The sequence below is a fragment of the Denticeps clupeoides genome, chromosome 2 (assembly GCF_900700375.1).
Source record: "Denticeps clupeoides chromosome 2, fDenClu1.1, whole genome shotgun sequence".
NCBI classification, from domain to species: Eukaryota; Metazoa; Chordata; class Actinopteri; order Clupeiformes; family Denticipitidae; genus Denticeps; species Denticeps clupeoides.
Window position 1 is genome coordinate 4,900,472 of NC_041708.1, and position 26,734 is coordinate 4,927,205.

At 40.8% G+C, this 26,734-nt stretch overlaps 1 protein-coding gene across 16 annotated transcripts in view; it reads right to left on the bottom strand.

The window, feature by feature from the left end:
* The window catches only part of ryr2a (ryanodine receptor 2a (cardiac)), a 128,098-nt gene that overhangs the window by 18,319 nt on the left and 83,045 nt on the right, over positions 1-26,734 (bottom strand). For 9 of the 16 annotated variants that reach the window (XR_003748929.1, XM_028970463.1, XM_028970462.1 and 6 more), the window contains 42 exons: positions 26,352-26,457; positions 25,890-26,033; positions 25,519-25,792; positions 25,228-25,339; positions 24,795-24,927; positions 23,756-23,859; positions 22,703-22,838; positions 22,418-22,604; positions 22,195-22,306; positions 21,782-21,902; positions 21,542-21,711; positions 21,189-21,409; positions 20,973-21,063; positions 20,738-20,878; positions 19,884-20,047; positions 19,717-19,795; positions 19,551-19,640; positions 19,099-19,236; positions 18,275-18,352; positions 17,983-18,058; positions 17,628-17,751; positions 16,476-16,591; positions 15,484-15,548; positions 15,104-15,225; positions 13,961-14,010; positions 12,585-12,645; positions 12,021-12,259; positions 11,805-11,886; positions 11,454-11,584; positions 10,980-11,300; positions 10,546-10,786; positions 9,869-9,956; positions 9,444-9,536; positions 8,522-8,692; positions 5,748-5,807; positions 4,165-4,299; positions 3,679-3,791; positions 2,960-3,056; positions 2,416-2,522; positions 2,268-2,319; positions 1,768-1,818; positions 693-749 (listed from right to left, as the gene is read on the bottom strand). Coding sequence is in view for 15 of the 16 variants with exons in the window: in XM_028970463.1 (XP_028826296.1) it covers positions 693-749; positions 1,768-1,818; positions 2,268-2,319; positions 2,416-2,522; positions 2,960-3,056; positions 3,679-3,791; positions 4,165-4,299; positions 5,748-5,807; positions 8,522-8,692; positions 9,444-9,536; positions 9,869-9,956; positions 10,546-10,786; positions 10,980-11,300; positions 11,454-11,584; positions 11,805-11,886; positions 12,021-12,259; positions 12,585-12,645; positions 13,961-14,010; positions 15,104-15,225; positions 15,484-15,548; positions 16,476-16,591; positions 17,628-17,751; positions 17,983-18,058; positions 18,275-18,352; positions 19,099-19,236; positions 19,551-19,640; positions 19,717-19,795; positions 19,884-20,047; positions 20,738-20,878; positions 20,973-21,063; positions 21,189-21,409; positions 21,542-21,711; positions 21,782-21,902; positions 22,195-22,306; positions 22,418-22,604; positions 22,703-22,838; positions 23,756-23,859; positions 24,795-24,927; positions 25,228-25,339; positions 25,519-25,792; positions 25,890-26,033; positions 26,352-26,457 (5,253 nt within the window). In the remaining variant the exon portion in view is untranslated. The remainder of the gene's footprint in view (positions 1-692; positions 750-1,767; positions 1,819-2,267; positions 2,320-2,415; positions 2,523-2,959; positions 3,057-3,678; positions 3,792-4,164; positions 4,300-5,747; positions 5,808-8,521; positions 8,693-9,443; positions 9,537-9,868; positions 9,957-10,545; positions 10,787-10,979; positions 11,301-11,453; positions 11,585-11,804; positions 11,887-12,020; positions 12,260-12,584; positions 12,646-13,960; positions 14,011-15,103; positions 15,226-15,483; positions 15,549-16,475; positions 16,592-17,627; positions 17,752-17,982; positions 18,059-18,274; positions 18,353-19,098; positions 19,237-19,550; positions 19,641-19,716; positions 19,796-19,883; positions 20,048-20,737; positions 20,879-20,972; positions 21,064-21,188; positions 21,410-21,541; positions 21,712-21,781; positions 21,903-22,194; positions 22,307-22,417; positions 22,605-22,702; positions 22,839-23,755; positions 23,860-24,794; positions 24,928-25,227; positions 25,340-25,518; positions 25,793-25,889; positions 26,034-26,351; positions 26,458-26,734) is intronic. The other 7 variants (XM_028970470.1, XM_028970471.1, XM_028970469.1 and 4 more) reach the window with 2 other exon arrangements.

A 26,734-nucleotide genomic window follows, 5' to 3' on the forward strand; every position in this document is an offset into this window, starting at 1 on the left:
AATAATATGCTTAAGTAGTGGTTGAAAATGGAGTGCTTTTTGGACATCTGGTTAATGGGTGACACAGAACAAAGGTGTCTCTAAAAAAAAAAAGTAATTGGTGAGTGTGTATTTCTGTATAATTAATAATTCTTGAAAATCCCAGACAAGGAACTCTAGAGGAACATGTGGTTTTGGGAAATAGTCTCAGTGGACTTTAAAGCTTTGAGAAGAATGCGGGACATGAGACCACAGCATCGGGCATCATGTTCACGCAAGAATCACGGTGAACTACAACAACAACCACAACATCAACAATCAACAACAACAACAACAACGTAAAGGAGGGTCTTGTGGTTGAGCAGCAGGTGTGCAGCAGACATGTGCAGCAGCGGTACAGCTAGCAGCAGGCGCTCTGGACCACTCTTCTTCTGTCCGTCCACTGAGTGGCGAGGATGGAGGAGTGTGATGAAAGTAAAGAAAGAGAGATAGAGTGGGGGAGGGAAATAAAAAGGCGGTTTTTGGGGCAGTTTAGGTTTTTTGCAGCGAGTCAAAAAACCACTATGTGGGAGGCGAGAGAATTAATTTGGGAAAAAAGAAAGAACGATAGAAACACTAATGAAGAATCTTCTAGATGATACCAGAAATAACAGAAAAACTGGAGAAAAAAAAAAGAAAATGAAGCCATCTACAGAGACACTGAGCTTGGTTACCATAGAGTTCTCTTCGTTGCTGGCAATTTTGAGGCTTAAACCTTTGATAATATCACGCTGCGGAAACAAAATTTTCAGAATTTCATTCTTCAACTGAGAGGCATGCGTCGATTAACTAACTTGCAAGAGAACAACTGTGAGGAGAGAGTAAGTACAGAGGGGGAGAAAATAGCAGAATTAAAGAAAGGAGAAGCAAACAGCCCAGATTAGTCATGCAGATACACTCAACAGCAAATGTGAACATATGGCATGTTGATTTCATTGTAAGAAATTACAATTTAGGGCCACGGTGCCAATCACCTTTGTGCGGGACAGCTGGAAATGGACAGAAGTGGGGCGTGTTACTCTACAGTATGAATCCACAGAAATACATAATGTTGGAGTCTACATGATTTATAATGCATTAGTATTAGTTGTAACAGTATTTGAACAACTGTTCCACTCCATATTTCTACAAGTGGCATTAGCTTTTACCCCGGGTGGTAGTAGCCAAGTGGGTAACACACTCGCATATGAACCAGAAGACTCAGGTTCAAATCCCGCTTACTACCATTGTGTTCCTGAGCAAGACACTTAACCCTAAGTTGCTCCAGGGGGGACTGTCCCTGTAACTACTGATTGTAAGTCGCTCTGGATAAGGGCGTCTGATAAATGCCGTAAATGTAATGTAAATGTACCTATTTTGTAAAACACAAAAATGTGCAAGCATTTCTTGCAATACAACACAGAAATAGAATTGGTTAATAAAACGAGTCTGCACTGTGTTATGTGATTTGGTAGTATATGCTTTGCTCACAACTGAACTAGCATGAACTGAGCATGTGCCTGATGAGAAAAACAAGTGTCAATTATTGCCATGGTTAACTGTTAACTAAATAATAATACAAAAAATAACATAATGAAGTGAGTTGCTTTAGGTGGAGCACAATACAAGGTCATGCAACACATGTGGAGAAGCCATCATGGATAGACACAGAGAGACAGGGACAGATATAGGACGGCTACATCTGAAGAGCGGGACTTTAAAACATGCCGGGGCAGGGCATGGCGTGTACAGCAGGACAAAATCACCTACTTCAAAGCTCTTCACCTCCTCGCCATCCTCGTCCTCTTCATCATGGCAGCTCTGAGTTACAGGAATAAAGAGCCACTTATTCTGTTGAAAATATATGACTGTGAACGTAAAAGCAAGCAGGATCAGGTGCTTCATCTTCTGAAAGCCATTAAAGAGTCTTTAGGCGAACAGCTGCTGCATCTGCAGTCTTTTCCGTTGAAGCCACGCGCCACTACGATTTACTGACATTATAAATGAGCCTGGCGCATTACAGGCTGCAAACGACATGGTGAGATGTTGCTCACCCTAATCAATCAGATTCATTGAGTGGCAGAGCAAAGATAACACACAAAAACAGATGCTGTAGTTATTTAAAACAGCAGGTTGGGGGAGTACAAAGAATACCAGAGCCCCTGTCACATCCAAAACTGTTCAATTGTAACTGCATTCTCCAACGCACGTTACCCTGTGTTGCTCATGTAAATGGGATCAGGACTGAGGTTGCCTGAACGCACCATTACCTTAGCCATTATGTCAGAATAGGCCATGTAGAGGACGTCCTCCTCCAGTTTGCTGCAGAAGAACACAAGGAAGAAACGGAGGGTAAAAATGTGGCTTGAAGTGGAAAGTAGGGCTGTGAAAAAAGGGTTGCTGGGCCAAACGACTGACCATTTCTCTGTCAGCGCGGTTCTGCTGAAGAGCTGGATGAGCTGGTGCAGCGGGTCAATTCGTTTGCTGCCCTCATCCTCTTCTGTTGGCTCTTCTCCTCCTGGTTTCTGGAAGGTAACCAAAAAACACTTTGTGGTCACTTTGTGGTAAACTCTGAAAAACCCTTAAAGTTAAAAAAAAAAACAGTAATACTGCTATCAATAGTAAAGTGATTCAACACAATAACCTGAAGGCTTGCAAATCGATTTGGAATTCTCAATGCAATGAAAAATGCATTTCAGTTGCACATACAAATTAGGCACATACAAAAATAGATATTATTATTTGTATTTTTTCATTCTGTAAATTGCTGGCTGCATTTCATTTCCAAAAAACACAGAACTAAGTGATATTCAATCATGGCCTGTGTGCATTTCTGCATTTCTGTCAGCAGTTTGCTGGAGGTCCACCACATGAGATCAAGGATTCTGAATCAAGTTTGGAATCAAGTTTTCTTTGGAAGCCAAAGAAAAAGTGTGATATGTTGCACAACAAGAGGACTTACAGCCAAATCCTCTATTAGCTTATCTTCAAAATAATGCTCTTCGGTCTCTATCCAAGATTTGGCATAGCCCTGCAGGAAGAGGTTGACCGCTCTGTGCCTGCAGAGTTAGAGAAGAGGACGAGAAGTTAGCGATAGGCTCCACCGACTGCCAAAAACAGCCACACCATAGCTCACAATAATCCATTGCTACAGAAACAGAAGCTGAAGGATAGAAGATGAGTGTTGTCTTTTTAAAACAATTCTTAAAAAGTCCAGATAGACTGCAAGGTAATAAGATCCCTTCCACTTGTGTGTTCAAATACTCCACATTCCCCAACCGTATAACTATAAATAACCGTATAACTATAAATAACTACATTATTACCGCAATACAATGTCATAAATGTTTTTCAGAACATTGTGGATATATAAACATGTTTTTTTTCTTGCAAGTGGCAACCAATTTCTCCAATTTATAGGTCCATGTCGTATTAATTAACAAACATGAACTACGTGCCAAATATGCTTCAAGAATACCGGAATGTACACAGTACTATTTTGGAAACTGCAGTCTATGTAGCATCGCAAAAAGAGAAATAAAGAAAGAACACGACCACAGTTATTGGAAAGGTAACGCTTGCGCGATTAGAAATTAGCGACGATGAGCATATTTGAATTGCGTATTTTTGTGTCCTGCTGGATTGAATTAACGAACACTTGGCTTTAACGGCTGGAAGTACCTGGGCAGGTTATAAAGGGGAGCCATTCTGAAGCAGGCCACCACCGCCCGCTTCCTCTGTTTGGACAGCAGCTTATGCCACACTGCCTTCTTGCTCCTCTGAGGATGTTCCACCTGGCATTAGACAAACACACATGCACTGTTATGCAAACGCTGCAACAAATTCAAATGGGAACACAATCTCAAAGAGGTTTAAACAGAGGTTCATATTAATGAGGTTAAGAGGATTATATGTCTATATGATCAACTTTAAAAAAGATAGGAACTCTTCAGGTCATGGACCTAATGTCTATATGATATTCACGGTGCAGCATTGTCAAGTATTCTATTTTGATGATCAAGGCTAAATAGTGCAGGCCACATGGAATACATTTATTAGGTAGTATTATATACTATGCATTTTTGCTTTTTTTTAAATTTCTTTGAAAATTATGCAGAACAAAAGAACACCTTCTATTGACCACAGCCATTTTAGGCCTTTTGCTACCTGGTCGAGGTGAAAGAGGACATGGGCGATGTCCAACACCCTCTCCACAGTTTTTTCTGGGTCAGACGTGTCCTCACTCCTATTAGGCAAGTCCTTATATAGCGCCATTTGCCAACGAATTGCAGGGTCTTCCAGCTAACAAGAATAAAAGAGGATGTCAGCAAAAAAAATCTCTCTAGAGACTCATCTTAAGCAGACACTAATCTAAAGCAACAACCAATGTCCGCTGTCGAGCCAGCTCATGCATTATCTTTAATTCACTGCCTCCATCCAATATACTATAAAACTTTATGGTAATGGTTCAGCAAAGTGATGAACAGGAAACAAGTTATTTTCAACCACTTGGTTCAACCTCCAATCTTCTGCCATTTTCAAGTTTGTTCTGTTGTGTATGTTTATAATATGTAATTTATTTATGACAAAATTAATAACATAATTTACAACAGAAGAAATGGAAATTTCCTAGTTATTAATTAGACCTTTACATTTAATGAAATGATAGGTCATGTGATCTTTGTGAGAACATCTCAAACAAAAAGGAAAGGAAATTAAAGGCACTATTGTCTACGTCTACACAACAGAGAATTACAACAATAAGCAGACTGGCAATGCCCAGCACTGACTGGTATTATCCACCAGTGCTGCAATAGACCCAAACATATTATGACTTGGCAGCTGCCCTTCCCTGTGCTTAGACACCACCTGGGCATCAGACGGCATCTTGGGAACAGCCTTGCCATGCCTTGTCACCACCTGATCCACAGAGGAGGAAATTTTGATGGCAGACAGAGGTGCCCGTGGTGCCTGGTGGGCGATGTCCAGGGTGGTCGAGCGCTTGCAAATGGCAGGCTAGCGCTTGAGCCCAGGCACCTCGGGGTGGAGAGCTTGTATTGGCAGCTCTTTAGCCACTTTAGGATGATGATGAGCCGTTTGACCAGTTTTTTGAAGTGAAAGACTCGGTACTGATGTAGATGTACAGGCATGCAAAAATTGCAATATGGAAATAAAATAAAGGATGTCACATGATTAATGATCCAAACTGACCCTGACCATTTTACTGGGCAGGATTACAATATAAATTAGCTTTGTAGATTTTTAGTTTCAAACAATCAAAAACTAAAATGTAATCAGTGATTTATGTATTTGGCAGTTATATCTATTATATTTAGGATGTTAACCAACTAGCAGCAGTTTGCCCTGTCTTGTAATACTACTGTATTTAATACTGGTATTTCTTTTTTGTTATTGCAGTGGAAGTTTGCTACTTTTGGTGATTATTCCTAAAAAATATATGTTATTTTCAAGATTGATATCAGAAGTGTGTAAACAATTAAATACTGCCCCCTATTGGTTGTAATTTAAATTCACCAAGTAGCAAAAACATGGCACCTTTAAAAAATCTGCAAATGGATCTGGGACGATATCAGTTAATCAATTGTATATGTGCAACTTCATCATTCAGATAATTTTGAATCAGTTCAATTAAGATGCTTCAGCAAAAAGAGACGTTTCTTTCAAAAACACAGATATCATGCAGGGTGGAGATTGGGCTACATGATACAAAAAATCAAGACAGCCCTCACCTTTCCCTGAAGATGAAGGTTGTTGCGAATGATCTCCCGCACCTCATCTTCTGTATCTTTCTGCAGAGTCAAAATTATGTTAAAGAGAAATATAAACCAATTCAACTACAATGCAAACAGAAAGTCAAGTTTATACGTCCATATTTTTTAAAGATTTGCTTTTTGAGACAGGTTAATATCTCAGGACAGTATAATGTAAAATAAACCTGACCTGGGATTGAACTGAAATAAGAGGTTCTGCACACGGCCCAGACAGCTGGTCTCTTAAGACAAATCACCCGCCACGGCTGCCTCCCACTGAAGGTGATTATGAAAGATTGGTCTTTTAATATGAACAGACAGGCACTTTATTTGTCTTTCTGAATTGAGAATTCACCTCCCTGGGCCAGGCTGCAATAAAATCGACTTCTTTTGCCCTGTATGACATACAGTATTCGTCATTTATTCAGCTACTGTATATAACATCTACTCTAAAGTCAACATTGTGCATTTCTGCTAGTGGCCAACCCTTATTTTAAATAAACATTTTTTTGAAGAACTTCAAGATAAGGGGTGAAACGATTAGTCGAAAACATGGTATGTTTCCAAATGTTCTCAAACTATTTTCCTAAAACCACCAATGACCTCTAAGCCATTCTGTGATTATTTTTCTTCAGTGGTGAATCGATTCTGCCATTAACCGTGCTTCCAGTCATGTGTTCTGTCTAACGCAATTCAGATTCCATACAGAAATGTCCTATTTGCTCAAAATCATGCTCATCGTGAAACACAAGCCTTAAACCTTTCCAACCTTCCCTTCAAAGTGGTAAAAGATGGGTTCTCTCACTTAGGCATTTCAATTACGAGGAAATATAAACATTTAATTAAAGAGAACTTTATCACCTTGCTAAACCAGATTAGACAAGCATTATCACAGTGGTCACCCTTGTCCATGTTGTCATGTGATTCCATCCGTGTGAACGGGAGAAACACGACTCCTATAAACAGCCAAGATGGCCATCAATCATTGCTCAGTCATAATCGCTTTTCCCTGCGTAAAGACTCAGCTGATCATCATCTACCAAGTAAGACTGTTCCTGTTTGTTGCTCACCTACCTTTTTCCTGCCTTCATGTCCTGCCTTATTTGTATCTTGTCATTTGCACGCGAACGTCAACATCCGTGGATGTTGCGGCTTGTGCCAGTTCACGTTCACAGATCGTAGAAATTCGCCAGCCTTCTTGGGCTTCTCTGCATTGGGGTTATTCATTTCTACCTACATATGCTCATCTCAATGTTCTGCCTTATTGTCGTGACACGTCTCACGTTGGACACATTACACTGAGTTACAATGTCTATATTACCCAAATTCTTATACCCTTTTCAAGCCATACGAATCTTTATCCCCAGATCAACCACATTCAACGATTTCGTCATATATATAGCAGGGCCCACATTCAGAAAAACAGTTTTGGGTGGATTGGGGATTCGAACCGGCCGCTTCCTTAACCGCTAGGCCACCACTGCCCCCATAGGGCTTGTGTCTTAAAAACCAGACTATCCTATATGTACTCCGAGGTCAGCCCTCATTGTGACAAATCAAAATTTAATGAGGCCACTTTTATTCTTATGTTTTAGTCATGTCTACTAGGGTGGTAGGGTGGTAGGCTACTACTACCACCCTACTACCACTACAGGGTGGTTGTAGCCTAGTGGGTAACACACTCGCCTATGAACCAGAAGACCCGGGTTCGAATCCCACTTACTGCCATTGTGTCCCTGAGCAAGACACTTAAACCTAAGTTGCTCCAGGGAGACTGTCCCTGTAACTACTGATTGTAAGTCGCTCTGGATAAGGGCGTCTGATAAATGCTGTAAATGTAAATGTCCACGTCTCCACGTATTTTGGAGGGATGTCTTTCATACCCTTTCTCTCATACTAGATGTTAACATGCAACCAGGTCCCTTATTTGGCATTACTGGACTGGCAACACAGTTAAGTGCTGATAAACGGCATGTTTTAGCCTTCTCTTCTCCTGAAAATATGGGATCCTTTCCTAAACATGTTCAACAATCCTTGACATGATCTTACCATTATTCATTTGGTTACTATCTGTTGTGACAGATTTTGGCAGTGCTTGGGTTAATGGAGGTGGTCTTGTGTTTTTTTTGTTTGGTTTGTTTTTATTGCTCGTTTCTCTTCTGTTTGATTATATAATTGCAACATTACAACCTTCTTTTCGTTTATACTGCAGTATTTCTGTTCTTTGTTCGTGCCATGTCTACGTTCAATAAAAAAAGATTTTGAATGGAAAAAAAATCATGCTCATCAAAATGATTGACTTAATAATTGAAATAAACTAATTGCTAAATAGGAGCTCTTTTATAATTATACAATTTATAGTCGATTACTGTAACTTCTTATTACACAAAATAAACAGTGACACATTATTACTTTGTAAAAGCATTAATTACTTTCAACATATTGCCTTACCCCCATGACTCTGGGAACCACTACGTTTTACCACATGTTTAATATTGCACCATTAAAAACATTTTTTGTAGTTTAGTTCTAGTTTATGGCAATTAACCACATCTCAACCCTTTTAAGCATTACAGAATGATTTGGTTGCAAAACTGTTTGTTTTGCATCACTGAATCAAGTAATAGTACCAATCAGTGCTCCATATAATTATAAAAATTTAATTAAATGCAAATCTAAATTTGCCTATGGATGTCTGATCATCTTATCTCCACCCATCAGCAGAGCCTATTGGAGTCAAGCCACATCAGTACCTGAGTAAAGCGGTTCTTGGCCAAAGCAATCAATTCCTGGTCGCCTGGGGCACAGATGTTCAGGCCGACCGGCAGCAGACGCTTCAGAGCAGCCACAATGAGGGAGGTCTGCATGGAGTAGCGGTCACCCTTCCTCTTCATCTTCTTCCTCTCCTGGTCTGACACGGCCCCCTATGTTTGCAGCAGAGCGGTAAGCCCGCAGGGTTGCAAAATGGCAACTGCACAGTTTTATTGTAATAATTTCAATTTCACTTACACTTTTGGCATAATTATTCACCCATCGACTCTGGGTTAACTGGAAACGTGTTAAATATTTGTTCATTTTTGGAATATAATATTTCAAAAATTCACACATTTAGTAAATTTAGACAATTTTAGACACTCCAAAAGCTTGTATCATGTTAATATGAAATGGTGTATTTGTGTGTGTGAATAAGTACTAGTGCATCCCAAAAAGGTCATTTGTCTCCATAATTTAATTCACATAGGTACCCTTCTGAATATAGCTACTTATGTATTTTAATTCAAGTAATCGCATTAATAAAGGTTTATGTTTTTAGTTAAATTATGACACAAATGTCCATTTCCATGTTTTTGCACTAGTATGCAAATGCACTAGTATGTCCTGTATGTAATGAAATGATATTTTAATGTTGAGTGGATAGATCTGCAAAGCTGTCAAAACCCATAGACCATGCCGTCTGGTCTGTGTTTGTTCACTGCGTAGCTCACATCTAAATACACAGACATGTGCTTTGAGGAATATTACCATGACCGGCTTTCGGAGTGTGCTTTCAACAGCCTGACCACACGGAACACACATGGATGAGGGGCCCATTTCATAAAAACGGACCTGCAAATGACATGAGAGGAGCACAACGGTCCACCCACCGTCCCTCACACAGCCACCACAGCCACTCACCTTCGACATTTTAGACTTGGTATCGGTGATGAGGAAGGACATGTTGTTTATCTCATTCTGTACAACGAAGTTCTGCTCCTCCCGTTTGAAATTCTGCGGATGGGAATAGCGGAGGAGACACACAGAGACAACACGCTGGCTTTTACGGCTCGCCGTCGGGTTTATGCTAATGTGCGGCTTTGGAGAATGGAAGAGGGCGCTTCAAATTGATATACAGCAGACACACATGATGTAACAAAAGCCCTGACAGATAAAGAGTTCAATGCAAAATTCATTTTCAGCACTGAAGACATTTTGCATATCTGAACACTCCTTTTAATTCATCAAGAAGATGAAAATATATGACCTATATGAGTTCTGCCAGGGTCTGAGATGGTCTGAGTGACGAAAATGTTTGATGTGCGCATGTGCATAGAACATCTTACGTGAGATTTAGCCCAGAATATGAAGACCTCAGCAACCATCCGGAACAGCTCCTCTGCCTCGGGGTTTGGCTCCTTCAGCCATTTTGCCCTGAAGTGGCAAAATTAATCCAATGAAGAAACACAATATTTCAATATTTGCATGATTATTAGAACCATTGTGTAATTTTCAGAATTAAAATCCTGAAGTCCGTTTAGGAATTTTCCACCAGACATTTAATGAGAAGCAAATTAACACATGTGGTAAAAACAAATTATTAATTTACTTAAACATTTTTTTGAGCCTTTGCATTCATAATTAGACAGAAAGCACCATCTTAAATGCCTTCTTTAATTTTGTACTTTCACACCTAAAAGGAACCTTGTGTAAAATTCTGCGTTTAAATTCTGCGCCCTGCCAGTATGTATTCTCTTTTTAGAATGGTACATAATGTCACGTTGTGCAGTTTTCTATGCTTTTGGCCTTTATATAACATTTTATTGAAATATGTTTGAGAATCACAAATTTACACTCACTAATCAAATAATGAACACCAACAAAAAACAAAGATGTTTCTAGAAAATGTACATGCTTTCAGTGGGTATCTGTCTTTAATGGAATGTGTCTCTAATAAAGAATGAATGCAATCACATGTTTAAATGATGGGAATAAATAAAGGATTTACGGTCATTTTCTGTACCTGTTGTAATCAACAAATCGGATGAGGAGCGGGTAGAATGCGTAGAGATCGCGCACGAGTATCGTGAATTCATCCAGGATGAGGAGTTCGGCCTCAGACATCTCACCGCGCCCCTCTGCCTTCATATGCTCCTCGTCCACCAGAACGGTGGCCGCTTTCTTCTTTAGCTTCTCCATCAGGGGCAGGAAGTGGGTCTTCAGCAACTGAGGCTTGGCCTTGCTGATGATTGGCTGGGAGAAGACTGCAGGAACCCATGAGACAGACGACCAGAGTGTTAGCAAGTAGTTTCACTGGAAAAGAGAAAAATTTCTAACAGTTTTCAGTCTCATAGTAAAGTGAAGCCTAATGGAACATTTCTGTCTTCACTTTACCATTTTTTACATAATTAGATCATTTTCCAAATCTCCCTAAATACAGTTCAGCTGGTTCTTCACCTGCCAGACGCTTCATCCAGGCTCCCTCATCGATGCCCAGGTTGTTGTAGATGATCTTGAGGATGTTGCCTAGAAGTGTGTTCATGTGGTCAGACATCAGCGAGGTGCAGCAGTCCTGGGCGTGCTCTGGGTTGTTTTCGGGGCCGTGCTCCCACCAGTGGGACATGTAGCTGCAGAGCATGGGCAGCACCACCTCCATCACGTGGGGCATCTGCATGTATCGCATGCCCGACTCTGCCAACTCCATGATCTCTTCGAGTGACTTCTCCAGTGATGGGACGAGGGGGCAAACCTCCTCCACCTCAGTGGGCAAACCTAGAGCTGATGGAGGAACAAATAATGACACTTATATATCTGGACTCTGGAAGAAAACCAGAACACCCAGAAGGAACCCATGTGACCATGAACTTATCAGTACCGAAGTGCAGAGGACCTACCACTGTACAAAAGAAAAGGTAAAGTGTGTGTTTGTACCGGTTCGCTCACGTGAGCCCTTGGTGTTGTAGATGGAGTAGCTGTTGTGTTTGTTGAGTTGAGGCTCCAGAAAGGCCACAGGGAAAGCTCCAGAAAAAGCCGCCAGACACTCCCCCAGAGCCGGCCGCTGCCTGGAGCACAAGGAGCACAAAGAGCTACACAATGCACTTTCCACATATATGTGTGTGTGTGTGTGTGTGTGTGTGTGTGTGTGTGTGTCTGGCATGCTTGTTTAAACTTCTAGCTGGTGTCTTCATATAAAATGTGCAATCTCTACAACTCTGTCCTTCTGAACTAAATTCGTGCACAAAATAGTGTGCAAAAATGTAAAAAAGAAGAACGTGAACTTACCGTTCGACATAGATGCTCTTGCTGGTACCAAGCGAGTATAAACTGTTGAGGATCCTGTAGCATGAGACTTGAACATCATCCACTGCGGGCAAATTTGTGAGAAATTATCTTGTAGATTTGCAAATCCAATAACATGTGTTTTTAGCATGAGTAATATGGCTAGTCCATAACATAAAAATAATTTTAACAATTCTTTGTTAGACAACACCAACTTACAAATGAGATCCTCGCCAAACAGGTTCTGGCCGATGTGCTCGAACAGCGAGGAGAGGACGGGCAGCAGTGCCACAGTGGTGTAGTTGATGATCTGGGTGACGCCTCTGGGCTGGGTTCGACTGTGGGTGAACTGGCCCTGCTTCAGGTTCTCCATGGTCTTCTCCAAGTCTTCAGCTGCGTTGTCGAAAAAAGCACGCAGGGCCGCCTTCACCGAATCATGGCCTGTCTTCATTACCGTTCTAGATACCCACAAAAATGAATTTTTTTTTTTTATTTATCAGACGCCCTCATCCAGAGCAACTTACAATCAGTAGTTACAGGGACAGTCCCCTCTGGAGCAACTTAGGGTTAAGTGTCTTGGTCAGGGGGCACAAAGGCAGTATGTGGGGTTTGAACCTGTAACTTGTGGTCTTCTGGTTCAGAGGTTTTTTACCCACTAGGCTACTACTACCATCCTACTACCACACACACAAAGACACACACACATACACACACATACAACCTCAAAATAGAAATATGCATTAAACAGAATGTATAACAGTTTATAACAGTATTATATTATACCTTGCATCGAGAGTTTGTCCTAGTATATGGAGGCAGTTAACAATAGAGGTAGAATCATTTCCTGAAACAGAGGGGAAAGTAAAAAATGTTACACTCATACGACCTTCTTAACTTGCTGAAAATTGCATCCATGCACAATGCACAGGGTAAGCTTCTGTTTTACTGAAAGTTCACAGCAAATCAATCATCCATGCATGCAAGTTCACACCTCCGAGCACTGAATCACTATTAATACTGCACCTCCCTAATGGGATATTGGAATCAGGTTGGTTGGGCAGCTTGTCAGAAGAGGAGACGGGAGGGACATACGATGATATTTTTATAAACTATGAGCTTCTGCAGCTCCACTCTCCTAATATTATTCACAAATCTCATGAATAATCTAAATCTAAATGCTATTATCTTCATATTATTAATTGTTAAATTAAGATTAGAATTATAAATAGGGAATCTTTGAATCTATAGTTCAGGAAGCACAACATTGCAAAGGTTTCTAGAGCCAAGGGTAATGACTTTAATTAATCACTATTGATTTCACTAATGGTTGTAATTAATAACAAAAAAAATTGGGGGGGGAATTCAGTACATAGACCCTCTATCAAGCTGCATATACTAACTGTGCAGCCATCATAAAGCTATTGGAGTAATCCTCAGGTTTGTCTCCACTGGAGCCTGATCAGCAAATAAAAGCTGGAATGTAATTCATAGGTTTAAGGATGCGGGTTCAGATAATCGGATTAGGAAACTTTGAACGAAGACATGCTTTAAGTGGACTGCGGGGTGCTGGTTGTATCTTTTAGGCAAAAGGACACCCTGTTTATGGAGGGAATGGGCTTGCTCTTTGGAGTATCAGTGCAAAGGATGCTGGGAATCCTACCTAGGAGGCTACTGGTGTGTCTTGTTTTATTAAATAATTGTATTGTTTTATATCTTGTCATAACTCAACCAATTAAGTACTGTAACTGCACATACTAGTGCATCTCAAAAATTCTGAATATGGTGAAAATGATCATTTGTTCAGATTTTCTAATTCAATATGGACTGTATGAATGAAGATACTTTTTAAAAAATTTCATTATTTCTTTTTAGATACTCAAGTAACTAATAAAAAAACCCCACTGTTAGCCTTCCTGGGTAAGAAGCATTACATTTGAATGCATTACACATATATTTCACACTGCTGCGGTCTTGTAGATCCTTTGGAGATGCACTGCAGTGCAGTTCATTCTCCATTTTCACTTTAGGCACAAGACTTCAAACCACAACATGCAAAAAGAATAAAATAAAAAAAAAAACAAGAGCTGATGGGAAAATTCTAAAACAAGCAAGGTGGGAAAAGGCAGACAAGCCAACAGCAACTTCCGCTCTATTCTTACCAAAAAGCGATATCCTATGTCTGACAAGAACTCCAAGCTTGCAGAAGAGGCTGAGCATGAAAGCCGAGACAAAGAGCAAAGAGAGAGGAAGGGAGGGAAGAGAAGAGGGATTTGACACATGACGTGACAAAAGAAAAACAGAGAGGTAGAGAAACAGCAGAAGAAACTGTAAGTGAGTTGTGAGGGACTAACTGATGATGCAACTGAAGATGGCGTGTTAATACTGCAGAGGCACTTGCATTTTAGTTTTTGCCATCTCTGAATACAAAAGAGAATGATTGCCTTAGGTTCTGACAGTCGGTTCTCAGTGGAAACACGGACAGAATGCAAAACGATGCTTCTCGAATTGTTACATCACGTCCTTCATCACGCTAAAAAGCATTTCTTAGTGGTAGTTTTTAGTTACCAAATGAGTAACACTGAGCACATATCAGATGCCACAAGATTTGTAATGCTGCAATCACATTAAATTAATGCAATTTCAAGAATTTCAACTTTTTTTTTTATTGTGAATCACCACAACCTAGCAATAATGATTTTCCAATCATGCAACACATGCACACAGACCAAAGGGAAGGGACTTGACTAATTTTTCACAATTAGCAAAAAGTAAATTTCAGCTGATTGTGTATGTGTGCTTTTATATGTCCTGTAATGCATTAAAAACATATAGTACCACAAACTCATCACAGAGCTTCATTTTAAATGAATTCCAAAACCATACCAATTATAATATAGAATTCTAACATTTAACATGAATTGCAATTATCCCTGAATTTAATTGTCCCAAAAAGGCAGCTAGAGTCCCACAATGGCCTGTTTCCTTCAAAACTGGAATATGTTTTGCTTGCTGGCAAGGCTCTCCATAGCTTTGGTACAGTTACTGCAAATTAGTTTGTGCTCATTAAACACATGAGTAAAGGTTTGTTGTTGTGTTGTCATTAAGAGTGAGAACAGTAAACAGTGAAAAAATATTGTAAAATGAAACATAACATATTGGTGAACATGATACTAATCAGCAACCAACATAAAGACTTAGACTCGTAGACTCGTAGACTCGTTTAGACTCGTAGACTCGTTTCATACGACACTGGAAATACACTGATATCAGTTTCAGCCATGCTCATACCAGGGCTTCCTCACCTGGTCACCATCTCCTTCTCTTTATTGGAGGCATGGCCCCCACTGCTGAGGGGCCGTATTGCGGTGGACAGGAAGTAGAGGCGATGGTTTTTAAAATACTGGTCAACTAGGGGCAGGACCACCTACCACACAGACAGAAGAAAGAAACGGTTCATTAAAGTAATGTCTGTTCTTTTAGAGACCTCCTGTCGGCTGTCTTTTATTGATTCTGTGTATCGATTCCCATTGTTTGTAAGTCACTTTAAATTGTCTGCCATGAATCACAGTCATGGTGCTCAAAAAGGAAATTTCTTAAATCCATTTGGCTATCTGTAATTTCATAAGCTGCGCATGTTGCATGTTTTTGTCTGTGAGAGTAAAACCTCCATTCAGGGCCAAACCTTTCCAAAAAACTTCATCTGCTGCTCATGTGGGATCTTCTCTCCCTTTGGCCTTGTGCTGACATCTGAAACAAGGGCAAAGAGGTAATGGATTCAGTCTCTGTCTGTCCCTTCGGTGCACTGAAAGGACACAAGTGAGGTTATGTAATAAAATAAAAAAGGCAAACAAGGCAAGAATTTGAACATACAGTACAGGCCAAAAGATTGGACACACCTTCTCATGCAATATGTTTTCTTTATTTTCATGACCATTAACATCGGTAGATTCTCACTGAAGGCATCCAAACTATGAATGAACACATGTGGAGTTATGTAGTTAACAAAAAGTGGAGACCTGGCCTCCACAGTCACCAGACCTGAACCCAATCAAGATGGTTTGGGGTGAGCTGGACCGCAGAGTGAAGGTAAAGGGGCCAACAAGTGCTAAACACCTCTGGGAACTCCTTCAAGACTGTTGGAAAACCCTTTCAGGTGACGACATCTTGAAGCTCATCGAGAGAATACCAAGAGCGTGCAAAGCAGTAATCAGAGCAAAGGGCGGCTATTTTGAAGAAAGTACAATTTAAAACATGTTTTCAGTTATTTCAGTTATTTTCACAGTACATAACTCCACATGTGTTCATTCATAGTTTTGATGCCTTCAGTGAGAATATAACAATGGTCATAAAAATAAAGAAAACACATTGAATTGAACACATTGAAACACAACTCGCATGATGTGATCCAGCAGATATGTGGCACGAGGAAATAAATTGTCTAAGTTTACCATACTGCTTCTCTCACCGCAACATCCTTGATCCCCACATAGTACATTACGGCTGTTTTTGATATATAATACATATATAATATATTACATATTTAATATGTAATACAATTCATGCATTACAGCACTTCCTAGTGTGTTATGTCCACGGTGAAGACAGATCTTCTTTTTAGCCAATGCTAAATCCCTAGTTTCAACTTTACCTTTAAAAATTAAGACAAATCCTTACCAAACTCCAACATGTGCTCGTGGGCTTCGTCCACATATGTGATGAGCTGCTGCAAGAAGGTGTAGGCAAAGCGCTTCTCTATGGCTGGCGTATCCAGCTCCTGCTCTTTCATTGCTCTGCCCAAACAGACCAAGAGCCAGAGGTCAGCAGAGAGAATGGTGTGCTTTTTGTGGTATTTTTCTTTTTTTTTCTGTTTGTGAGCACTTGGTGGCCAAGAAAATAATATAGAGAGAGAGACAAGCCAAAAAGAAAGCACATCAAGGAAATGTGAGATTCTGATAAAGGACTTTTAACCAGAACAGAAGCAGCCTTGTATTAAAACCACTTGTTGATTCATGGCCTTGTCCACACTGTGACAACAGCATGCTATGAGAGGGAGCTGATAAGCTGAGGCCTCTGAGGTCGCGAAACCTTCATAATTTACATTCTGTGTGACATTTCTCCATCTCACAGGAGGACGAGATTTTTGGTGTCCTTTCATTTCATTTACAAAGTCTCATTCTGAATCCGATGACTGAGAAGGTAAAAAATTCCTCCCAGGGGGAGAAAAACATAACCAACTTTGTTTCAAACCATGACCAGTTTCTGTTGACCAGTTGTTTTTAGAGCTGTTTAAAATGCCTTTTTTTTACTGTGGGAGAAGATTTTTCTGGAGGTCGTGTAGACTGTATCCTTATAAATCACTCTAGCTTCTCAAATAGTGGGGCATGTGACTCTGAAGAACAAGCTTTTTTTTACCTGAGTAAAGTTAGCAGTTAGTTCAGTATTCGACAGACATACAAATCTCCACTTTCACAATGTTATGTATGTCTGAACTTACACACACATGATTGCTTTTTTAATTGCTGCAGCTGATAAATTGTGAAAATGCTAAAAATACAGCTGCTCTTCCACCTCCTGCACTTTGATGCCATGCAACGTTTCAAAATAAAAGTTTCTAATGAACAAGGCAAGAGATGATTTAATATACATTAATATAATATAATTAAGATGTATAATTCCATCATGCACTTTCACATTTGTGAAAGCTATAGATAAAAATTTTATGGTTAGGTCTGTGGTTAGTGTTTTATTTTGAAACGTTGGTGGGGCGTAACAGAAAATAACTGACATGCACTGCTCTAGAGGGACTGTGAGGTCCAGCCACAGTACCTGGAGACGGTGTAGCCATTGATCTGAAAGAACTTGAGGATATCTTGTGCTTTTTCTCTGTCTTTGGCTTTCTCTTTGGCAGTTAATGTGTCGTAGGGGACCAGTAATGGATGGCTCCCTCCACCTAGAAAGAATGTAAGAAATTAAGCTACATTTTTGCAACCCAACAGTGACACCTACTGCCCCAATTTCACGTTTTTCAGTGTCTAATGATCAGATCAAATGCAAACTACAAGCTACATGTCGAAGCTCCTCAGTTGCTCCTCTGCATCAAATTCTCTTGAATTTATCTTCACCATTGAATAAAATTAATATTCTTCAAATTTGGGCTCTGTTATTGCAGCATTAACATTACCTTTGGCTTCCAGCTCAAGCTTCTTCTTTTTGGCCCAGATATTGTGATAGTTCTCAGCAAGCAGCTCTGCCATGGACTTCAGGAGAAAAAACAATACAGACACACACAGGTAGGATAATCCATACGTCTATGCAAGCCCATCTTGTATCATTTCAACCTTTTCATTATCAAAAGGAAAAATCCTACAAAATATGCTATATAAAGACAATAGGTACTTTCTCGCAGGCTGATTTGAAAGTAACCACTGACTGCAGCAGGGAGTCCTGATGTGAACTCAGGACCTGTCACTTACATGCAGGTCTCTGGAGAGCGTCACGTTGCTCATGTCCACAGGCCTCGGGCTGAAACCGTGAGCACCCTCGATGGAGTGCTGCAGGGGGGAGTAGAAAGAGTAATTTGTCACAGTCTCACTAGTGACTGACAACTCTTATAGCACAGCAATAATAATGAATAATTCACAAACAGATTTTTATGGACAAAGTTTAATTAATTTTGTGCATATTATCATTGATTTCCATGCTTCCAGCCATAAGCACTTTTTGACATTAGACTGTAAATCGGCTCATTTTACACATTAACATTTTTCTCTTGTCTTGTGTGTCTTGTTTCAAATACTTCATATACTTGAACCTGTCCACTGCACAAAAGCACAGCCACTTTGAGCATCTTATTTGTTGTTATCCTTGTTTAGTGTACATAAATAGTATAGTTTGTATAGTCTGTATAAGTATTTAAGTTTAATTTCAGTGCAATTTTTTTCTTAAGTGAAAGTGAAGTGATTGTCATTGTAAAACACTGCAGCACAGCACATGGAGCACACAACAAAATGTGTCCTCTGCTTTTAACCATCTCCCATGGTGAGCAGTGGGCAGCCATAACAGGCGCTCGGGGAGCAATGTTTGGGGACGGTGCTTTGCTCAGTGGCACCTTGGTGGATTGGGATTTGAACAGACAGGCAGTGCTGGCCTAGTGGTTAAGGAATGGGCCCTGTAATCAGGTTGCTGGTTCAGATAAGATAAGATCTATCACACATTACACATTAAATTCCCCACATGTAATGTGTAATAAAACTCCCTTAAATCTTGAATTTCAATTCTGTGTTTTTTATTTGTTTACCTGGCTGGACAGGGATATTCTCCTTGTGCGGTTGGTGAGACTCGCCGTGTCCCCGTCCTTGGTCCTCTCAATGGTCCAGCGCCATGATAGCATGGTCTTCAGTGTCTCTTTGATTGGCCACCGGTACACCTCCTTATCCTGAGGGACATTGTGATAAATTCACAATTTAGTGCCTGACCCTAGATATATGTGGTCTTTATATAATATTACATCCCTTCCTGAGGTATTGCTTTGCATTTTGGTTAATTTGAGTTCAAATTGGAAAACAGAAAAAAAAAACCCCACAAGTACAAAGCAATGGTTCTCAAATCTTTCCTGAGATCTGATTGAACCAATCTAACCAGCAGCTCAACACCATGAAAAAGAACAGTGGGTATGGAATGGCTGCCATAGAAATAATTAATTTCCCCATATGTATTTTGCATAATCCTTTGAAGCAAAAACAACTGTACCTTTTCAGAAAGGCTTTTGTAAGGTTTAAGAAGAGGGTGCACTTTAGAGGCTTCGCAGAGCTGCTCTCCATGGACCCAGCCATTGGCAAACTGAGATAAAAACAGTGGAATAAAATAAGTAATGAAATAAATAACCCAACAAATCAGTAAGCAGACCATAAAATACCTTTTCCATGGACCACTTCTCATGGGAGTGCTCAGCATATTTGTTGATGAAATGGTCAAGCTTTTCAGGAATTGAAACACTGTTGATAGAATAAAAAGTAATACAGTAAGTTAAATTTAAATGCACGAAACACTGTGAATCGGCATTGGCAACATAGTCTGACTGACTTTGAGGTGTCGGCAGGCTGCGGATTGAAGTTGCCCTCTTCGTCCATAGAAGATTGCTTCTCCATTACAGCCACATAGGTTGACTCCATGTAGTCTGGGGGCAGCGCTCCAGCCACCGCACTCAGACAGGGCAGGGCCAGCTTAAACAGCTCTGGGTCATAACTCTGAAAAACAGAAATACTGAATGAGGGTGGGGGGTTGGTTATAGCCTAGTGAATAAAACACTTGTCTTTGAACCAGCAGACCACAAAGTAACAGGTATAAATGCCTGTAACTACTGATTGTAAGTCACTCTAGATAAGAGTGTCCGATGAATGCCATAAATTAATTAATTAATAATTCAAAGTTCCTCAAATTAGCCAGCTCATAAATCACAGCTCATTCTACTTATATTTCTGTTGATGAACAAAAGATGCAAAGTAGTTTTGTTTAGGTCAGCTGAGCAGGAGTTTAATAATTGGCCTAGCGATTAAGGAAGCAGCCCCATAATCAGAAGGTTGCCGGTTTGAATCCTGATCCACCAAGGTGCCACTGAGGTGGCACTGAGCAAAGCACCGTCCCCACACACTGCTCCCCAGGCACCTGTCATGGCTGCCCACTGCTCACCAAGGGTGATGGTTAAAAGCAGAGGTCACATTTTGTTGTGTCACTGTGTGCTGTGCTGTGTTTCACAATGACAATCACTTCACTTTCACTTCACTTTAATTTTAAATTATTTGGTAAAATGGCATTATTCTACTTGACCACGAGGGGGCACTAATACCTAATTTAGGAACTATTACAGCAAAAAGGGCAGATTAAAATTCAAATAATAAAGGTGAATTATGGTTAACATTATTTCTTTTTTTCCACACCTTTCTGGACAAGGCATCAAATATCCCCCAGAAGAGCTTCCTGGACAGATGAAGTTCCTCATCTGACGATGCGCCAAAGCTCCCCCACCCTCCAGACAGGCAGTAGTACTTCCAGCAGCGCTCATAATGGTTCGTTAACAACTGTGAGACAAAGACAGACAGTGGCCAGTAGAGAACTCTAATGCCGCAAAGCTATCTGGGTAGGAGGTTCAGTCAGAATGGTCACCCATCTTACCTTAAGAGGCATTTTGGTGTGCTCGTTAAGGAGGGGAACATCAAAAACAAGGCGGCGGAGGAGATGCTGCATCATAGAGGGCCTTAATTTGCTATAGAAACGCACACACATGTTACATAGCCAATGTCAGCATGATTAACTTTTTTAAAAATAATTACCACAACCACTTTTGTGGCACATGTAAGCGTCAGTGCCCTATATGTGAACCCCACATACCCACACACGGCCAGCAGACATTCCTCGATGGCGTCCCTCTGGGCTTTGGTCAGACAGCAGCCCTTGGACAGCCGGTACACAGTGTGCAGCAGGGAGTCGATGAGCGAGGCAAAGGGCTCGGTGCCAGCGAACAGCGGGGCGCACTTGGTTAGCAGCGGCAGCACGGCTGTGCACAGGTAGCGGTTCAGTGCCAGAGCCATATCTGTGGCACTCAGGGCCGCCTATAAAGAAATGTAAAACATGTTAAATAACGCATATGGTGAAATATGTAAATGTATGAGTGTACGCATACATGTATGAGTGTTATAAATGTGCAGGTTTCGGTGTGTTACTGAATACTTGATCAGACTCACCGTGTCCAAAGAAGCCGCAGCTCTCAGGTCAGGCAGGAATCCCACCTCTAGCAAATGCAATAGGAAGTTTTGGTCCTCGATTCCGTATACACGATCCAGGAAGAGAACCATGGCTGCCTTGTGGTCAGGACAGAAGCCCGCAGACATGTCGGGCTCCACCACCGACCCATCTAAATAATACGAATGTATTAGTACAGTTTCATAATATGCATAAGCTGTAGAGAAGCTGTAGAGACCCACCTTTGGCCAGGGTGGGCATGGGGAAAGGGATGCTGATCACCCCTTCCAGGTCCTCAATGGGGATCAGAGAGCGCAGGATGGCCCGAATCCGGATTGCCTCACCTTTACCCGCATGGATCAGCTGTAGTCAAAAAAAGAAAAACTGAAATTAGAAAAATTCCAGGACAGCTCATGGTGCAAGACCTTCTTCCTATCCTTTGTTGAGGATATCTGACATGGCTTCCGATCTACATGACACCTCAAAATATCTCACATGTGGGTTAATGAAGATCAGATGACCGAGGGCTTGTTTGTTGATACAGGCCTGTGGTGGTTTATGAGATTGCGATGCTAATTGTACTACAGGTTACTATAGTTACCTGGCCCATGTGTGTTTTGTCAGGTGGAGGTGGAGTGGTATTGAAAGTGCTCACATGCATCTCTGGAGCGCAGCGGCCCAGCAGGTCGATGAGTGCTGCGTAGAAGGTCATGATGGCGTTTCCCATGTGAATGGTGTCGTCCTCCTCGTCTTCCAATGTGTCACTTCTGCCAGAAAAAATCCCACAGATGAAATAAATTCCTCTCAAGCAAGACTCCATAATCAATCTTCTGCAGGTCAGTCTAAATGAGGGTGAATTAAGAAAAGGTTCCACCTACAGGGTCCTGCTGGACTCAGAAGTAGGGGATGGCCCGTCTCTGCTGGGATCTTCAGAAATCTTTATAGCATCTTCCATAGCAGCCAAGAGCCCATTACCTCCCTCCCCTCTCAAAGCAGGACCGAAGCATTCTGGCCGGCGAATCAGGAGCCTCACAACTACGTTGGCGTTTTCCTCAACACTCTCACCTATTCAAAAACCAAAACGTTTAATAACCTATTTTTTTGGGGGGGCATCTCAACTGATTCTGTGTTTCCAGCCCTTTCTAATAATTGAATTCAGTCACCATTGCAGAAGACAGCAAATCGGAGGAAGTCTAGGTAGCGTTCTCCTTCCACTGGGTTCCAGCCGATGTCGGGATAGCCTTTGGCCAGAAGCATTGTACAGCTCTGCAAGCCACAGCCGGCTAGATACTGAACCACCTGAACAGAAGTTGTAACAGAACTTGTAACGTTGCCACAATTAGAAATAATCTTTTGTGTTTACCCTTACTTTTGGTCTCATGATGTGTACAGTAATTCTATAAATAATGATCAATACATACTATTCATTTCAAACAACATCATCATTTATTATGTCTTGCTTAAATATGAAGATAAAAATTGACATTTACAACATTTATCAGACGCCCTTATCCACAGTGACTTACAATCAGTTGATACAGAGACAGTCCCCCTGGAGTAATTTAGGATTAAGTGTCTTGCTCAGGGACACAATGGTAGTAAGTGGGGTTTGAACCTGGGTCTTCTGGTTCATAGGTGAGTGTGTTACCCGCCAGGCTACTACCAACCTTATTATAAGGTATATACAAACCAATCAACTAAAGTAGTAGCCTAGTGGGTAACACTGTCACCTCAGCAGAAAACTACAAAGTCACAGGTTCAAACCCCACTTACTGCTATTGTGTCCCCAGGGGGACTGTCCCTGTCTGATAAATTCCATAAATGCAAATGTAAAATGGTGGCATCTCATGATTATGAAAAATCTTAAAATTGACTGACATAAATAAATAAATAAATACACAAATAAATAAATAAATAAATAAATGCGAAAATCTAATGTCTGTTCTACTCTTCCAGACACAGTTATAAACATCTGTTATATATTTACATGTATATATAATATGTGTGTGTGGGTGAAAGTATCTCATCAGCAAATGTGGCAAAATGATTTTATGAAACTTTCTTTCCTTGACTACTTAAATGAAGGAGAAAAAGAAAAAAAAATCAGCTGTCCTCCCCTCAGTCCCCTGGCGAATTGTTTAAATATAGCCGCTATATGTTCCGTTTGTCCTGAATAAAAGTTTGTTTCGGGTCGGCAGGAGGTACAGGAGCCTTACTTTTTCCAAGTCGGGTTCTCTCAGGGCCAGTGCCAGCTCGTTGTTATCCATCACAGAGGCGGCTGCCACATCTAGGGGAGTGGAGCCTCGCATGGAGGGAGAGGCTGACAGTGGAGGACACACACACTTTCAAATCAGGGCAAGAGCTGGGCAACTAGACCAGGGGCCTCATTTATAAGCATTGCATTTTCAAAAAATGGAACCTAAAAGATCTATAGAAACAACCTTGACGGCAGAATGTGTGCATATTACGCTAACTCTGACCCATGCCTGCAAGCATGTTGGGGTGAAAAACTGTGCCCGTGAATGAAGGGTGTAAAAACGTGTGGCATTTTAGTACATAAAAAATAATTCCCGTACATTTAATTTCACTTTTTCAGTCACATTTATAATAGTGAATATGTAAGTACAATATATAATTCAAATGAATTTTTAACTTAATCTACACTTTTAATCTATGTAATGTAACCAATGTAAATGGCTTATCATGATCATTTAGACATGGAGTTAAACAACATATCAATACCGCGATCACACTCGTGCCGTCTTTTGTCTTTTGGCTGATTATAATGACTGGCTCATAAAATGATTGAGATTATTATTAGATATTTTCCCGCCATGTCTGTGTTTTCCGCTTACATTGGAAAACATTTCAGGTTTATATCGGAGGCTTAATTATTAATGAGGCAATTTGGATTTACCATGTATGGTTGAAGGGGGAATGTAATATAGATAGCAATTTATAAAGCGTTTACTGCCGGCAGGTTTGAGTGCATGCGTTTTCATAAATCTGACATTGTCTTTGCGTACATGATTTTTGTTTTTGATCACACGTACACTTTTTGTATGTGCTCTATGCAAAGTTTTATAAATGACACCCCAGCTTTGCACACACTATTATCACATGCAACTGGGATGAAAAAAATACCTTACACGCAGAAGTACACAATTAAAGATGTGGTACTTTTAAACGTTTTTACTCTTTCTGCACATGAACAGCCTTAATAAAAGCACTACACTAAAATGACAGAGAACTTACCGAGACCAACACTGCTGTTTTCCAACAAGTAACTCAGGTGATCAAACATGGCTTTTTGGTTTTGTCTACTGATGCGACAGAAGTAGCAAAGAAAACGACAGCAGTTGGCCACCATCTTAGGAAATGTGATTTCCTTGACAAACGATAGAAAAGTCAAGTGAACTTTTCATATAGCATTATAATTAACTTTATAATCTATTAAAAATTTGCATTAATCTACATCACATTACACAAATACAGTAAAATGAATCAAATTCTGCAACTTTATACCTAGCATTTTAATGAACATTATAATCTAATAACAATTTGCATTAATCTACATCACATTATACAAATACAGTAAAACTGCATCTGAATCCCTTAACAGTCTTGTGCTTCAGTAGCTACACATAGCAGCAAAGTCTCCAAAATTTTACAGCTGCAATAAGGTTACCTTGGATTCACCTCCGAGGACATTTACCATGACCTCCATCACTGTCTCATGCATGCCCAGTGCACGCATCAGATTGGGATGCTGATAGAAAACTTTATTGTTCATTATGTCTCTGCACAAGGATGAAAAAAAAAGTCAAGGACTGAATTTTGAAGGCAAGACTGCAAGCCATAGCATGATGTTTAATACTGATAATATCCCTAATATTTCCAAATGATCACTTGTTGAATTGATCAACATTTACACAAGGTACACAAATCATTTGATAATATTGGTGGCTAGATTAATTACCCCAGGCCATGGATCATAAGCTTCTCCTCCTCGCGGCCCATCCTGACGCTGAGCAACGAGCGGATTTGGCCCAGAGAGGCCAGCAAGTTGATGGTGTCCTCCACCGACACCGTGTTGATGGTGTAGGTTTTGGGCAGTGCGCGCACCTGCCCCCCTATGCCATCGTACTGCCGGTGCAGGAGGACGAACATGGCCCTCACCAGCTCGGGGTCCTCAATGACGGACTCCTGGGCCCAGCGAACCATGGTTTCAGAGATCAGCTGCTGAAGAGTGCCTGAGGAGGAACAGGACACAGAACAGAACAGGAGATTTTGGGATATATCAGTTACTCGTTCATTTGTTCATCTGTAAAGGACAAAACGTGTGCTTACTCGGCTTCTTGGATTTTTTTTTCTTTGGCAGGTCAGCCATCTTCTTTTTCAAGTAGGCCACCTTCTCCACCAGGGACAGCAGACGCCCTCGGATGGTGAAGTCTCCATCCGCTTCGCCTGACTTATCATCATCGATCTCAATGCCTGCACCACCCGTACCCCACAAAACCATAAAACCATAAAGGACACTATTTTCAGACAGAAATAACTACTTGGGAGTTATCTGTACCTTTGAAGAAGAGATATATAATGTTTATGATATTTTACAAACAGCCTTTAAAATGAGAAGAGCCAGATGACCGGTAGCTCTCACACATGCTAATCTCTGGATGATTTCACACCCACACCTACCAAAACGGGCAAACATCATTCAAGATCGTGTCTTTCTCCTTTTATCTACAGCATACGCTAGCGAAGAAGCCCCATGCTTAGCACGTGGGTAGAGTGTGTAAGTGTGTGTACCGCAGTGAGTCATCAGGTCCTCATGGAAGTCGAGCAGTTGCTCGCGTATCTCCTCAGGGCAGGGGCAGTCCTGTTTCTCATCCTTGAAATTCAGCAGCATGTTAATCTGACGGACGGGAGACGGTTCAAGCATTAGCAACAAATTCACCATCTGAATTCTCCCGGTTGGGCACCTGTGATTCAAACGAAAATGTAGCTCGCAAACTCAGAACTGATCTACCCAGGGGTGACTTGGGTGATGCAATTTCGGAATTGTTTTCCCCGTCCCCTACGCGATGAAACGTTGCTGTTACAGCCGATTCACGTGAGGTGGCTTTGCGCATTAATAATTTCCATTATTTTTAATGAAGCAATGCAGCTTCATATGCAGCTTAATACACAAT